Raw genomic sequence first — 15,572 nt, 5'->3', positions numbered from 1 at the left:
AAAAAAAATTAGTAAGAATAAGATACAAGACTACTTAAAGTTAATTTTTAGTTTGGGTATTGCCTAAGGACTGAAAACAAGTCAATTCCAGATTTCAAACCAACCGATGATTCGTAACTTCTCGATGAGTTTATATACTGCTCTTTTTTTTTTTTCATAACTCACCCATTTCTATGAAGAAAAAAGCAATTTCGCTTTTTTCACACTGAAAAATTATCTGTGCGCCACTTACTTTGCCGTAGGGACTGACTCCTTCCAGTCATCGAAGTCACCAAGGCTAATTTAAAATGAATAAATCACTTATAAATCATTTAAATTAATTAATTAATAAATTGATACTTCTTTTTTTTTTACCTCATGACATTACTTGGGTTGGTATTTATTGCTTATTTTATATAAACAGGATTAAAGATCAATGAAAAACAAAAATAACAAATGATAACTAAAGAATACTTATACGATGACTAACTGAAAAAGTGTGTAAAATAGAACTTAGTTAATCATGTTTTCTATGGTTTAGATGTTCTAAAGTTTCCTTTTCTTGTTGAACTTCATCTTCTAGCAGGTCTAGATCCTCTTGAATTCTCCATAGTTCTTTGTACAACGAGCCTTCTTTGGCGAGTAGCTCTTGGTGGGAACCTTCCTCTCTAACTGCTCCGTCTTCAAGGACGATGATCTTGTCGGCATCTGCAATAGTACGTAGTCTATGGGCTATGTAGACACTGGTCTTCTCGCCACTGGTGAAATTACGTCTGATAGTTCTTAGTAAAGACTGCTCGGTGTGGGTATCGAGGGCACTGGTTGCCTCGTCGAAGAACATGATGTCAGCGTCTTTCAACAGGACACGAGCGATGGCAAGTCTCTGCTTCTCACCTCCGCTAATCATTAGACCTCTTTCACCAACAATGGTTGAGGAACCCTGAGGTAGCTTTTCGATTAGACCTGAGAGCTGTGCTTTGTCGATGACTTTTGTGATCTCTTCATCAGAGGCATCGATGCGACCAAACTTTACGTTTTCCCATATAGTGTCGTTAAATAACGGAGTGTCCTGTGGAACAACACCAATGACCTTCCGCAACTGGTCTAAGTCATACTCCCTCACATCTACACCATTGATCAAAATACGACCTTCTTCTGGATCGTAGAACCTGAAGACTAATTTCAAGATAGTGGACTTACCACTACCAGAGGGCCCCGCAACGGCTGTCTTCATACCAGCTGGAATAGTAAACGAAGCATTCTTCAAAATTTTTCTTTGGTTGTCGTAACCAAAGGTAACATTTTCGAACGTTATCTCAAAAGGACCGTCCGCCTTTGAGATACTTTTTGGTTGTTGGATATTCTGTATGCTAACTTTGTTCTTTCTCAGTCTGAAAAGAGACTCCATATCTATCAACGCCTGTTTTAGATCTCTGTATACACTACCTAAGAAACTTAGCGGGACAGATAATTGGAACACTAATTGGTTAATTAGAACAAGATCACCAACAGTTAAATTTCCGCCTATAACACCAGTACACCCCATATACATCATACCTGTTAATGCAGTAGTAAATATCAGGTTTTGTCCGGAATTTAAAAACGATAATGACTGAGCAATCTTAATCTGTGAGTCCCTATAATTTATTAGCGCTTTGTGGTACTTATTTGCTAAGTAACTTTCATTATTGAAGTATTTCACAGCTTCGAAGTTTATTAGCGAATCCAATGCTACACTTGCACCTTGATTATCAGCCCTGTTTGCATCTCTTCTGAACTGTGTTCTCCAAGCTGTGGTACGAATAGTAAAGATCGAGTATAATAACATTGTAGTAAACGTGATACCTGCGAATGAGGCGCCAAACTGGTAGGTAAGGATACCACAGACAACAGAAATTTCAAATGTAATAGGTATGATATGGAAAACCATAGCACCTAAAACGTAAGATATACCTTTTGTACCTCTGTCCATTGCTCGGGTAAGACCACCGGTTTGTCTACTTAAATGCCAACCGAGATCTAATTTCATCAAATGTTGAAAAGTTTGCAAGGACACATTTCTGATAGCGTTTTGGGCAACTCTAGCAAAAACGGCATTTCTAACCTCACCAAATAACACAGCACCAAATCTAGCAAGACCGTAGCATATAATTGTTAAGCCAATCGCCGCGGGTAGAGCTATCGTACTGTCTGACCAATCCACATTCATATTGTCAATAATCTGCTTGAAGAAAAACGGTACCTGAACATTCAGGATTTTTGCACCAACAAGAAGAGATATAGCGATTATGACTCTTATTTTAACTTTGTTATTACCCTTAGGCCAGATATACTTAAAGAGATCCTTCATAATCTTCAGTTCTGATATACTCGGTGTCTTTGATTTCTCAGTATTGTTACTCTCTGTTTTAGTGTCAGTTGGTTTGGCGACCTTCGCTTGATTTGGAGTGGAAGACACATTCCGCCTCAATGTTACTACCAAGTTACTATTGTTTGCAGTACAATTGATCCTTGGAAGACGATAGGAACTAAAGTTTCTGTTAGCCCCAGAAATTCGCGATGAGCTCAATGAATTATATATTACCGATCTCTGGGGTAAAGTAGATTTAACCGTAGTTAATAGCTTACCAGATATACAGTTTCTGCTGCCGATACGACTCAAAAACATTATGCAAAGTTGTGTTTTTTTGTTGTTTTTTTTTAACTATATTGCTCTGAGCAGTTGGAATACTCAAGATTTCATGTGAAATCAATTAACGTTAAGAAAAGCTACTTCTGTTAATATCTTATATATAGTTAGATACCTAATTTAACAATACAGTAGAAGGAGATGAGCTACACACAATAGCTGTTCTCTTAAAGTTTAGATATTGTCTCCAGCATATAATTCAAACAGAAAAAGCAAGGTGCCAAAATTAAAAAAAAAAACGAATAAACATCCTGTGTACGGCCATTTCTTCGTAAAAATAAAACGAAACTGTGGATTCTAATAGAAATGACGTCTTTTATGCTGATTGATTAATAATTCAATCAGCAATTCAAATGGGGTGTCTGGCATTTCTAATTAGCAATTGCTTTAGAAACACTTAAATATACTACAGTGTAAATGACTAACGAAGCTGTAGCATATGAATCAATACTTGTAACTGTAAGAACCGCGCTGGCCATTGAACGAAATTTAAACATCATTAGCTTGACAAGTAGTTAGAGGCAGTTTTTATCAAATCGATAAATCATTGAATGTTATGATTGCACTATCAGCTGTAGCCGTCTAAAGACGAAATGGGTTTCTTCGATATATATATGCGCTAAGCAAAAAATTCGTCATCATCGTAGTTGCTAACATGTCCGAAAGCCCTCCCTGGCTTCCAGATGCTATAGATGTCAGATAATATTGCTAAATAGTCTATTTCCACGTATAGATAAAGTTCCTCTACTAATTTAGATGGGTTCAAATGATTATTCCTTCTATATGGTGTCACGTGTATTGGTATTATATTTTTTACATAAGTCATAAAGTCAGTATCAGCCTTTATATAAAACTTACTGTTAAAAGATGAGAATCGTACATGTGTCATTTTTCATTAAATTAGTATCTGAAATTTCAAAACTTGAACACTTGATCTGACGAGTAGCCAAGTTCTTTCAATGCACCATTCAAAGGACCTTGCATGAACATATTCCTCTTTTGACCAGAGATACTGTCCATCAGAGGTGGTGGACCACAAACAAAGACTATAGTATTCTCCGTCGGGCCAGGAGCATTTTCAGCTAAGAAGTCCTTTGTGATGTAGCCAACATTACCTTCAAATTTTCCAGTTGGATCATTATCAACAAAGTATGTCACTTTAACCTTGTCTGGGTATCTTCTCTGAATTTCGTCTAATTCCTTCTTTAACAAAATGTCATTTGGAGTTTTATTTCCGTAGTATAAGTTAATCTTAGTTTTATCTTCTGGATTCTTTGCGATATTGCGAATCAATTGGTACAATGGAGTGATCCCTGCTCCGCCACCAATCAAAGTTAATGAATCATAAGAATTAGCCTTCCATTCCCATGTCGCAATTGGACCTTGGAAAGACAAGGTGTCCTTAGGTTTCATGTTGAATAAGTGGTCCGTCATCTTCCCACCTTCATAATGTTTAATAAGGAACTCAATGTAACCCTTATCCTCCATGTCATTTATTGGAGTGTAAGGTCTAATAATAGGAAACCCAAAGCGAGTTTTGATCCTAGTCAACAAGGCAGATGCCAGCTTTAAACCACTGGCAGAGTCATCGGTAGGTAACTTAAAGATGAATCTCTTAGAGTCATGTGACTCATCAACGACTTTCTCGAGTTCCAGATCAATCCACTTCCATCCACCATTGAAAGCCTTCGAACTATCATTAATTACAGTTGAAGCCTCAGAACTCAAAAAAGCTACACCTACACCGATGGCAATAGCACCAACAGCGTATGGTACAATTTTTGGACTCTGCCTTGCATACCTAGCTATAAACATCTTTTATTATTTAATGTGTTACAGTATTACAAATAACGCAATCAGTAATTATGTGAATAATTGTTAAGAACAATTAACATCGAAATAGTGCATTTAAATATGTTTTAAAATTCTGAAGAGAATAGTGTTCAATTTTACTTTAGTATGTAAATTTCTACTTCTTGAATATTTCTAATCTTGCGCTATCATGATAGGCAGGAAGTGGAGTACATGGCCAAGAACTTATTAAAATGAACTAAATACTAAACATAGCATAAGATGGTACGGATAACCCCCGCATCATCCTCCCTTAATTGATAATCAGAATGGAGAGGGTTATCTGTGCTACGTTGTTAAATAAAAAGTAATGTAATTGCTCGAGAAAAAAGGGCATATTGAAAATCTTACCAACATTTATCGGCCGTAGTCCATATAACAAAAGCTTCGATGACCTTTCATGCAACACAATTCAACTCTTAGAAAGTTAGATATTCAAAAACAGTAACTCTCTGAAAAGTGGGGTTTTTTAAGTGTTCTCTATTGGCTTATGCAATAAAAATTATCATTAAAAGTAAAATTAATATTCTTACACAACACTAAGGAATCTTGTCACAGCCTTGAAAAGATTTACTATGGACTGTTCAAATAGCGGCCGTAATAGCATCGCCATTTTTACTACATATATTTTATAAGTTCATATTCTTTAATGAACAGAATTACGGTTAATACAAACAGTATTGATTTTCATAACTTCATAGAAAGTACCACAGAAATCATATGAACGCCCAAGTGTTTCTCTCTTTAAAACACTCAAAAAAAAAAAACATTTTGTAAAATGGCTTTCTTTACATAGTTTATTTAGCTATATTAAAATCAGTTTTGATTGGGTTTCTATTTGTTGCTGGTTACACATATTTTGTTCGTTACTGATTGCTTTTTGGTATAAAGTTTGCTATGAAATACATGTTTGGTACGGCCACCTCTTTGCGATTGATCTACTATTATATACAAATGTGATAGACTATTTTTATAGATTAACAAAATCGATAATTCACTAAGATGTCTGTACTTTAATTAGTGACAGTGGAGAAAGAAAACAATTAATTTAAAATCATTACTTCATATAATTAGAATATTATTTAAAGGTGTAAAAGGATATAACGCTTTTATTTCTTTTTTGAATCATCTGAGAGTTTCTTAATTTCTCCTTCACATTTATCAATTACTTCACTGCTGGTGGAGATCTTTTTAGATAGATAATCTAATCTACTTCTGAAAAGCTTTTGGTCGTTTACTTTACCAAGGGCACGGAGTTCTTCCTCCCATTTCTTGATTCTTCCAGTTTCAAAGTTGATGATCCTCAGATGATACCTTGTCATCAATATAGTTCGTAAGTCCTTATCTTTAATTAGATATTTGAATGCAGCTCTGTACAGAGGTTTAAATGGTCTTATTTCTCTAGGTACACCTCTATCCCTTGAGACACTAATTAATCCATTATTTTCTAGTTCGAGGATACCTGACTCCGGAGCTGCTTTAAATAGTGGACGGAAGACAATGTCGTGGAAATAAACTTGATCATTTTCACTTAACAAATCTATTAGTTCCCAAGCTTGAGCACTCTTCAATGGTTCAATCTTGTCGCTTAAAAATATTTGTGTAATCTGTTCTGAGGATTGCTCTACCATTTTATCGAGAGCCTCCTTCGGTTCTTCGCCGAATTTCACTCTTCTGACGAACGCTTGTAGGTCTAACATTCTTCCTCCTAATGGTTCAAGTGCCTCTTCAATTTCCTCTATTTGTTTGTCAGTTAGTACACTTCTTGGATCATGTTCATCAAACTTAGATTTCTCATCTGTTTCGTCATTAGCATCATTCTTATCTTTAGCCCTTTCTGCTTGTGCACGTTTCTTACTAGCATTCAAGTGCTCAACTAGTTCAGACAACACATAGTTCCTGGAGTTGGTTTTAGAAGCGTCAGAAAGAATCATTGTCTTGAAAACTTGATTTGGAAGTGATTCTGATAGTCTCTGGTTAGCGGCCACAGTTTCTGTTAGGAAAATTACATGGGCAATGTTCATTTGAACTAACATGGCTGCCCAATCAGCTAGTTCCTTATAGACAAAACTATTAATGTCTGCCTTACCTTCAAAACGATCAATGACAATTACAGGTTTAGCCTCAGGATGTTGTTGTAAATAATCCTCTTCCTTGATATTAATATCGCCATCGCCTTCTGTTAAAGTGGCCCTATAATTCTTCAAAGCGATCCTTCTTACAGCCATTAGTGATGTTGTTAACATATTTCTAAATTGAGATTCTTTAGTCTCTGATAAACCACTCTTTTGGCCAGTCAAACCCTGAACAGTTAGATCTACTACACTAGTTACAGAATCCACCCATGGGAATATTGGAAAGTAGCCAAGTTGACTAGCGGCGTTCCTTAAAAACTTTGAATCCGTTCTGGATTTTATCAACTTATCACAGTCTATATATAAGACATTATCTCTTTTGTGAAGAGTGTGCTGCATTACAAGTTCGTGCTTACCTGAACCTCTTGGCCCTCTAATTAAAACAAAAGTATTATTATTCTCTTCGAGCCACATCTTCAAATCATCCATTTTTTCAATACGTTCTTCCCACAGGTGCTTCTTGGAAATATTGTTGTCGTCATAACCCCAGTAATTCTTGAAGGATGACATGGTAGAAGAGGTTAACTTCTTAATCTCTTTGAAGTATCTGTTATCCCATGAGAATTGGTACTGATGAGTAATTTTTTGTTCAATGAAGAATTCTCTTATAGGATCAAAGATCAATACAGCCAAAATAGATAACAAAGCAAGAGTTATAGGTATAGCTATTCTGGTGTGATTGACATAGAAATTACTAATTAGATGGCTTTTAACAATAGTCTCGTATTGGAGATGAAGGACGGTATTGTGAATTTCGATACCAGAAACACAGTTCTTAGCACATATAGCACCTCTGTACGATCTGTATCTAATCTTATAGTATTTACTTTGGTCGGAAGGTGGGTAGATATCAACAATTGTACCATATCTTCTGAATAAAGAGTATATTTCTTCCTCTGTTAGTGGAGGGCCCTGAGACTTGACTATAACTGTAGTGTTTGGTAATCTTCTCAGGTCCTCTATCCAGGGCGAACCCTTTACAGGGAAAGCCGTTGCCCTAGTGAAGTAGGAGAAAAGAGACTTACTAGACTCCTGTGTTGTATTCTTTTGTATCATATTGTTCACCTCAGCCTTGGTGTGGTTGAAGGGTACCAAGAAAGTAGCAAAGACACCACCGTCTCTTTTCACCGGAATAGTAGACCTCAGTTGCAGCCCGGGGATCTGATTGTCTGGTGGACTAGCAAAATTCTTGATCTTCTCTCGTACACTCTCCCTGGACTGGTTCCGCAGCAATAAATTGTACCACAGTGCCGGGTTCCAGACGGATGTAGCCCTGGGATACACATTATCGAAGTATATCAGCGTCTCTTGCTCACTCTTGTGGATAACACCTGTGTCTGTGGCTGTATTAGACTCACCAGCCTGTTTGTCCTTCTGTTGAATTTCACTCGAGACATACCTCACGGCATTCCTTGATAATACGGGAAGAAGAGACCTCCTAGCGATCGAAACACCACTCCTCAGTAACACACTCTGCAACCCAACTAAAGCCTTCATTTGTATTAAGCTTTTGGGGTGTAGGTATGATAATCTGTATATATCTTCTTGTTGTTGTTGTTTTTTTAACTAATATATAAATATTTAAGTTTATCCCCTGTGTTGTGTAACATTATAGCTTTATATTAGATTATAATTGTTTAATTAGATGGATTGTCAGTTTCTTTCTTTTTTTTTTGAGGGGCGGGAATCGAGTCGATACGATGTTAGGGAAGAACCTATAAGGGCATCGCATGCGATGACTTGATACGTTATACCACATGCCATCGTACCATCACACAATCCATTTCCCTACGAACAACCTCTGAACAAGAGAGTCTTTAGATGTATTCATGTACATATCTACAACATTGATAACAATGTTAAGAGTATCTAATTGATATAAGTGATATAACTATGATATTACTATGGCTATGACTATGGCTATGGCTACGGCTGCGACACCTCGACACCACGGCAACACAATAGGATTCCGGGTAAATAACAAGGTGATGTGCAAAGAGAAACTGCCGTAGACAACCAAATGACAAACTTAAAAACAGGGAGCATGGATTGTACGGGTGTTTCTGTACGTTCAAGATATTTAAGTTAAAAAGAATATCTGTGAAATTGCAGGGTAACGTTTATTAGTATTTTAAAAAAAAAAAAAAAAGGGCTCAATGAATGGGGCTCTCTGTGTGTTAGAGGTATTTCAAGGGACTCATCGCAGTGCTAAAGGGAGAAGAGGAGCCTAGAATAGTTTTATATTGATTGAAAACAGTATTGATCTAATCGATTTGGAATTGGCTTTTATCTATAGAGTACTTATATTAAGAGAACCAAAAAATATTATAATAAATAAAAATTTAATTATAGGGCTCCAAAAGTTTAGAAAAAGGTAATAAAATTAAAAAAAAAAAAAAAGAAAACCTATATCCATGAGTCAGAAAGTTACGGAAACTGGACAAGTAGGTGATTCTGTTGATATTGGTAAGAGTATAGATGAGGCATTGCCTCCTCTAGAAGAAGAGCAAGAGGCTGTTGCTGAAGGAGCATTCACGTGGACTATCAGTAACTGGTCGGAGTTGAAAGAACATAAATATGTCTCTCCCAGGAATAAAATTGGTGATTTTGAATGGGATGTGTTACTGTTTCCGCAAGGTAACCATAATAAAGGGCTGGCCATATATTTAGAGCCTCATGGTGAGGAGAAATTGAACGAAACCACTGGGAAACTGGAACCAGTAGACCCAGATTGGTATTGTTGTGCTTACTTCGCCATTGCGTTGTCTAGGCCAGGTCAGGACTCTGAAGTATACATGCTAAATAAGTCTAACCACCGTTTCAACTCGCTAGACACAGACTGGGGCTTTGCTAACTTCATTGACCTAAGTCATCTTAAGTACCCTTCTAAGGGAAGACCTCAGGGGTTCTTGAATGACGATCAACTAAATATAACAGTTTTCGTGAGGATATTGAAGGACTCAACGGGGGTATTATGGCATAACTTTATTAATTACGACTCTAAGAAAGTCACGGGTTATGTGGGCTTCAAAAACCAAGGTGCTACTTGCTACTTGAACTCCCTCTTACAATCTTATTATTTCACCAAATATTTCAGAAAACTCGTTTACCAGATACCCACAGAAAATGAAAGTCCTAACAATAGTGTACCATTAGCTTTACAAAGATCTTTTTATCAGTTGCAAGTCTCTAAGTACCCTCTGGATACCTTGGAGCTGACAAGGTCCTTTGGCTGGGATAGCGTTGAGGCATTCACTCAACACGATGTTCAGGAGTTGAACAGAATCCTAATGGACAGATTAGAAAATAGAATGAAAGGTACTGCTGTTGAAGGTCAACTTAATGAGATCTTTGTTGGTAAAATGAAGAGTTACATTAAATGTATCAACGTTAACTACGAATCTTCAAGGGTTGAAGATTTCTGGGATTTGCAACTGAACGTAAAGGGTATGAAAGGGTTGAAAGAATCGTTCGATAACTACATTGAAATTGAATTGTTGAATGGTGAGAATCAATATCAGGCTCAAGAATATGGTTTGCAAGATGCTGAAAAGGGTGTTATATTTGAAGCTTTGCCACCTGTTTTACACTTACAACTTAAGAGATTTGAATATGACTTCAACTATGATCAAATGATTAAAGTAAATGATAAATATGAATTCCCGGAATCAATTGATTTGTCTCCTTATCTCGATCAATCAGATGATAACCCTTCAAGAGAACAGTCATCTGTGTACAAACTACATGGTGTATTAGTCCATGCTGGTGATATATCAACTGGTCACTACTATACACTAATTAAACCAGGTTTGGAGGATGTTTGGTACAGATTCGATGACGAAAGAGTCTGGAAAGTAACCAAAAAACAAGTTTTTGACGAAAATTTCGGATTAGATGCTCTACCTGAAGATAAATTGAGGACTATGACAAGGGAGGCATATCAGGATTATGTTTTAGCTAGGCATACTAGTGCGTACATGCTGGTTTATATCAGGGCTGATAGAGAAGAAGACTTACTACAACCTGTTACTGAAAATGATGTCCCTGAACATGTCATAACAAGAGTTCAGGAAGAAAATAAAGAAATAGAAGAAAGAGAAAGAGAGATAAGAGAGGCACATTTATATGTAAATATTCGTGCGTACACAATGGAAGACTTCATAGAATATCAAGGTTTTGACTTATGCCAACATGAAAAATATGGGTTTTTCTCCCAGGACTTGAATAAAGGTACTAATGAAAGTTTAAGTATGAAAGTGCTAAGAACAGCCAAATTGAAAGATCTTTTTGATGACATAAAGGAACACTTAAAGATCCCGTACAATAGAGAGGTTAGATATTGGAGAATGAATTATAGAAGGAATAACACACTTCGTCCTGAAGAAATCATCAAAACTACGGGGGATAATATAACATTAGATCAGGCCCTTGCTGCAAGTGATGAGGCACCAGTGTCTTCGCTTGACATTTTTGTTGAAGAACCTTACCTGGACTTGAAATATTTAAGTACGCTAAAGAAAAATGGGCATATTGACGATATTGAAATGTCAACAGCCCTGATTAGAAAAATGAGGGACAATATAGAGGCTTTGGTTCCTCCAGAATTTCAGCCACATCTGTCTGTTGATAACTCTGATATTTTAGTTTTTTTGAAAGCTTTTTCAAGGTCAAAACAAAAGCTAACAGGGTTTGGCTATTGCACAATGAATCATATGGAAAAGTTACTGCAGCTTTCTGATATTATCAACATGGTTACTGGGGATGACGTGGATAGAACCTTTTATGAGGAAGTTCAACCAGGTCATATTGAAAAGCTGTCAATGAATGATGAGTTTTACCCAGCAGAATTAGGAACTGGAGATATAATAGCTTTTGATAACTTAAATGAGAACGCAGATCCAGAAGATAAATCTCAAGTTTATCCCCCATGTTCGAATAGCCTGGAGTTTTACCAATATTTGAGGCATAGGGTTAAAATTAGATTCTCAAGAACAAATAGTGACGGTATTGGATCAGGCTCCTCGTATCCTGAAGCATTTTCTTTGTGGGTTTCAGCATATATTCATTCCACCGAACTGGCTAAGGCAGCTGCTAGATATGTTTCAGTTGATCCAGAATATCTGAAATTTTATGCGATATATGCAAATGGCAGATTCCCATTAAAATCAAAGTCAATTTTAAATGACTATTTACTGAAGGATTATAATTGTGATGAAATACCCCCTTTTGAATATGAGGTGTTGAATATGCCATTACGAGAATTAGAACATTTAAGATCTGTTAAATTATATTGGATGCAAGGGAGTTACATTCATTTCAACTGCTATGAATTTGAAGTTCCATATAATTGTACTATAAATGAGTTTTTGGATAGTGCTCAGAAGAAGGTCCAGTTTAAGGACGAGGATAGAAAGGATATTTTATTGTGGACTAACCATGGATCTCAGTTTCAAAACGTACTTTTTGAGGATAATACTTTTAAAAATGTAAGCAAATCATCTTTAGTATTTGGACGTGTGTTGCCAGATGAAGCAGCTTTGGTAAGGAAATTGGAGGAGTCTTCTGGGGGGTCAGAACAAGATATAAATATGAATTATGAAGAAGACTTAGTGTCAGCTACAGATGGTACTGTTCCTGTGACTGATGGTAAATTGGTTATTGTCAGCCAATATTTCAAGGATCCCCAAAACAAACATGGTGTCTCTTTTCTATTTAACTTAGTTCCTGGCGAACTGTTTTTTGAAACAAAGGAACGTTTGCATCAGAAGTTTGGACTTGGCCAAAAGGAATTTTTAAAAATAAAGATAGTTATTTCTATGGCAACATCTGACGGAATGGTCACGAAGCCATTGTTCAAATACACCGATGAGGAGCTATCGGGAATTATCTTGTACGATGTTTTGAATAATCTCGATCATATATATTTAGATCATCCTGACAGATTACGGTCGCATAACTCTGCTGATAGACCTATGATAATTAAATAAGGGCTCCTATATCAAATTTTTTTAATATCTTAAAACATTTATCATGGCTATCTGATCAACAGTATTGAATGATACAGGGTATAAAAAACCTAAATAGAATATTCTTATATCAGGAAATATATACGAAAAAAACAAAATTTGACAGTTTGAAAGTATGGTGAAATATAATGAAACTAAACGAAATTTGAATTTTTAATTTTTGGAATTCATGAAATATATAGAAAGAAAATGTTTAAAAAGAATAAATTTATAGTCGTAATGCAGTTCATGCACTAACGCATACTTCAAACTTAGTTAGAGAGGATACCCCAGTATTTTTCACAACCGTAAGCACCATCAGCCTTCCAGTAATCATTGAAGGCGTTGAAAAGGATGACATCATTGGCACAAGTATCTTCAATAGATGCGATGGCAGCTTCTTGGTTAGCCTTGGATGCAACAGCTACACCCAAAGTTTCACCTTGGGATGGCCATCCAGATTCGGTAATCAAAACATCCTTCTTACCACCACAAGCGGTCCAAACTCTTTGGATTTGTTGCAAAACCCATGGACCAGCATCTGATGCAACAGTATTTTGGTCAAAGTATGCGTGAGCGTTAACACCCATGTAATCAGAGTATTCACATAGGGCTGGGTTGTTGATGACAGCAATGAAAGTGTCAACAGATACAACAGGGCCAGTGTAACCAGCTGCTTGTAAAGCAGATCTACCAGTAGCGATATATTGGGCAACTTGGTCAGTAGTAGCTTGACCACTGTTAACCAATTCGTTACCAATGGAGACAGTGTAAACATCGTCCCAAGAACCGTATGAATCGATTGCAGCCTTCATGGTATCCACGCCAGCTTGAATTTGGTCGACATAGTAAATACCCAAAAACAATTTTTGGCCAGTAGCCTTAGCTTTCAAAACATTTTCGACTTGGTTACAGTCAACACCGTATAATCTAATCATTGAGTAACCAGTCAATTGGGCCAAGTCGGAGGCGACATCAGAGGCAGACTTACAAGAACCATCATTGTTGTATGGAGAGTAGGTGATACCCTTACCGGAAGCACCACTGCTGGAAGAAGTAGTGGAAGAACCAGTGGAAGCAGCTTGCGTAGTGGATTCAGTGTCGGCTTGAGCGGAAGAAGCGGCTTCAACAGTGTTGGCCTCGGTGGCAGCAGCAGCGGTGGTAGTGGCTTCGACGGCTGCGGCTTGAGAGGTAACTTGGTTAGAAGAACCCAAGACAACGTCTTCCTTCAACAAACCCGCTTGAACAGTAGCAGCAGCAGCAGAACCAGCTTGAGCAGTAACTGTGACCTTGTTGTGCACAGTTTGGGTGACAACATCACGCTTGTTGTTATGCTTATGTTGCAAGTTGGCAGGAGCGGCAAGAGCACCAGCAGCAGATAGGGCAGTGATTAACTTGGAAAATTGCATTTTTTAGTTTCTTGTTTTTAACAATAAAATCTAATTTTTTTTTTTTTAAAATAAATATAACCTCGAGATTAAAAAGGAATGACTAAGTTGGATAATATTGATCTCGTTTGAATTATATTATTTCGATTTTTTTAAATAATAGATAGCTTTTAATTGTTATTATGTTCTATGGTATATTTCGAAAGTAAGAAATTAAAAAAAATAATATAAAACTTTAGATTAAAAGTATATCCTCTTTATAAATAAAGAAACTTGAATTAAAAGGAGAAAGAAAAATTTAGTTCTTGCAAATATGAAGCTTATATTTATTGGATCCAAAAAAAAAAATTCTTCGAAGTTCAAGTACAGATAGAATTTTCTTTACTTCTTTATTTTTGCTGTAGTATCGCTATGCATCATACCATTAGTATACCTTAGTATCTTTATTCACTGGAGCACTTTCTAACGAGATGTAGATCAATGAAGTTATTAAAAGGTAGGCTTTGCCCTCATTCTCCTTAGAATTTTTTTATTTTTTTTTCTCTAGGCAAATCAACACGATTTTCACCTGAAATAAAAATAAAGTGGCTTCCAAAGATAAAAAAACTACAGTTATAATTTAGTGCAATCAAATATGATACTCTCATCATAAAAAAACACGCCTTCTTTCCCTATGATTTGATTCATTTCATTAGTTTTGTATCATTATTTCTCTTGATATGATTTGGGTGTTATGGACTATACGGCTTATGTTTGGCACGATACGCGAAAAGTTAATGTTGAATTTTTGTACCTTGATCTCTTTGCCTCTTTGAAGGCATAGCCACGAAAATTTAATTCTACCAGAAACGACTGACTTACGTGCAGATCCATTTTAATTCCCTTATCGGGATATAAACGTCACCGCTTTTTTCCTGTTTTAATTTTATGAAAAATACGAATTTATATTTTTTTTTTTGGTGTTGATCTGTTGTCTTGCTTGAACTTGTCCTCTACGAAAATATTTTTTCGTTTCTTCTCTTTAAGATATTTGCTACGACTATGTCACTGGATTTCTTTTCCAACACCCCGTCCCTTAAAACCTACGTGGTAATAAGAAAAAAAAAAGAAAGAAATTCGTGAGTGTTGAATTTTATTTTTTCGCGATTCTTTACCCTTCCACATTCTTTTAGTATACACCTTGTAGCCCCCCCCCACCCCCCTCCAGCTTGCTCTAGCCTCTTCAACCCATCCGCTAAGAATAGTCGAAGCAATAAAAAAAAAAAAAAAAAGAAACTTTGTTTTCGGAACGGATCGGAATTTTGTAAGTTTTTGTTTGTTCTTAAAAACCTTTTAAATACTCCTTCACGGAACAGTCATGTTTTAGCGTATATAGTGATCTATAGAATTGGAAGCGTGTAATTTTTGTTTTTTATGTTTTGGTCGTGGAACGTGGACTTTAAGAAGAAAATATATATATTTTTCGGAAGTGGGGTAGACAAGTTTTCGGCGGCTAATTTTTGTAACGGCGGCTAAACGTTGCAAC

General features: G+C 36.4%; 5 protein-coding genes across 5 annotated transcripts; 1 reads left to right on the top strand and 4 right to left on the bottom strand.

Moving 5' to 3' along the window:
- Positions 1 to 496: 496 nt before the first annotated feature.
- Positions 497 to 2,647, bottom strand: ATM1 (ATP-binding cassette Fe/S cluster precursor transporter ATM1; the record flags this gene model as incomplete). Its single annotated transcript, XM_071050770.1, has 1 exon — positions 497 to 2,647. The coding sequence occupies one exon, from the start codon at positions 2,645 to 2,647 to the stop codon at positions 497 to 499; it is 2,151 nt and encodes a 716-aa protein (XP_070908255.1).
- A 936-nt stretch (positions 2,648 to 3,583) lies between these two features.
- On the bottom strand, positions 3,584 to 4,483 carry RNJ42_00599 (cytochrome b5 reductase family protein; the record flags this gene model as incomplete). Its single annotated transcript, XM_071050769.1, has 1 exon — positions 3,584 to 4,483. The coding sequence occupies one exon, from the start codon at positions 4,481 to 4,483 to the stop codon at positions 3,584 to 3,586; it is 900 nt and encodes a 299-aa protein (XP_070908254.1).
- Positions 4,484 to 5,628: 1,145 nt separating this feature from the next.
- Positions 5,629 to 8,151, bottom strand: YME2 (Yme2p; the record flags this gene model as incomplete). Its single annotated transcript, XM_071050768.1, has 1 exon — positions 5,629 to 8,151. The coding sequence occupies one exon, from the start codon at positions 8,149 to 8,151 to the stop codon at positions 5,629 to 5,631; it is 2,523 nt and encodes an 840-aa protein (XP_070908253.1).
- A 917-nt stretch (positions 8,152 to 9,068) lies between these two features.
- UBP15 (ubiquitin-specific protease UBP15) lies at positions 9,069 to 12,641 on the top strand (the record flags this gene model as incomplete). Its single annotated transcript, XM_071050767.1, has 1 exon — positions 9,069 to 12,641. One exon carries the CDS (start codon positions 9,069 to 9,071, stop codon positions 12,639 to 12,641), a length of 3,573 nt encoding a protein of 1,190 aa, XP_070908252.1.
- A 290-nt stretch (positions 12,642 to 12,931) lies between these two features.
- On the bottom strand, positions 12,932 to 14,068 carry SCW10 (putative family 17 glucosidase; the record flags this gene model as incomplete). The annotated part of the gene is made up of 1 exon (XM_071050766.1): positions 12,932 to 14,068. The coding sequence occupies one exon, from the start codon at positions 14,066 to 14,068 to the stop codon at positions 12,932 to 12,934; it is 1,137 nt and encodes a 378-aa protein (XP_070908251.1).
- Between the last annotated feature and the right edge of the window lie 1,504 nt (positions 14,069 to 15,572).

The sequence above is a fragment of the Nakaseomyces bracarensis genome (assembly GCF_045282275.1).
Source record: "Nakaseomyces bracarensis strain CBM3 chromosome Unknown Scaff4_0, whole genome shotgun sequence".
NCBI classification, from domain to species: Eukaryota; Fungi; Ascomycota; class Saccharomycetes; order Saccharomycetales; family Saccharomycetaceae; genus Nakaseomyces; species Nakaseomyces bracarensis.
The sequence above is the reverse complement of the archived record's forward strand: the minus strand, read 5'-3'. Positions and strand labels throughout refer to the sequence as shown.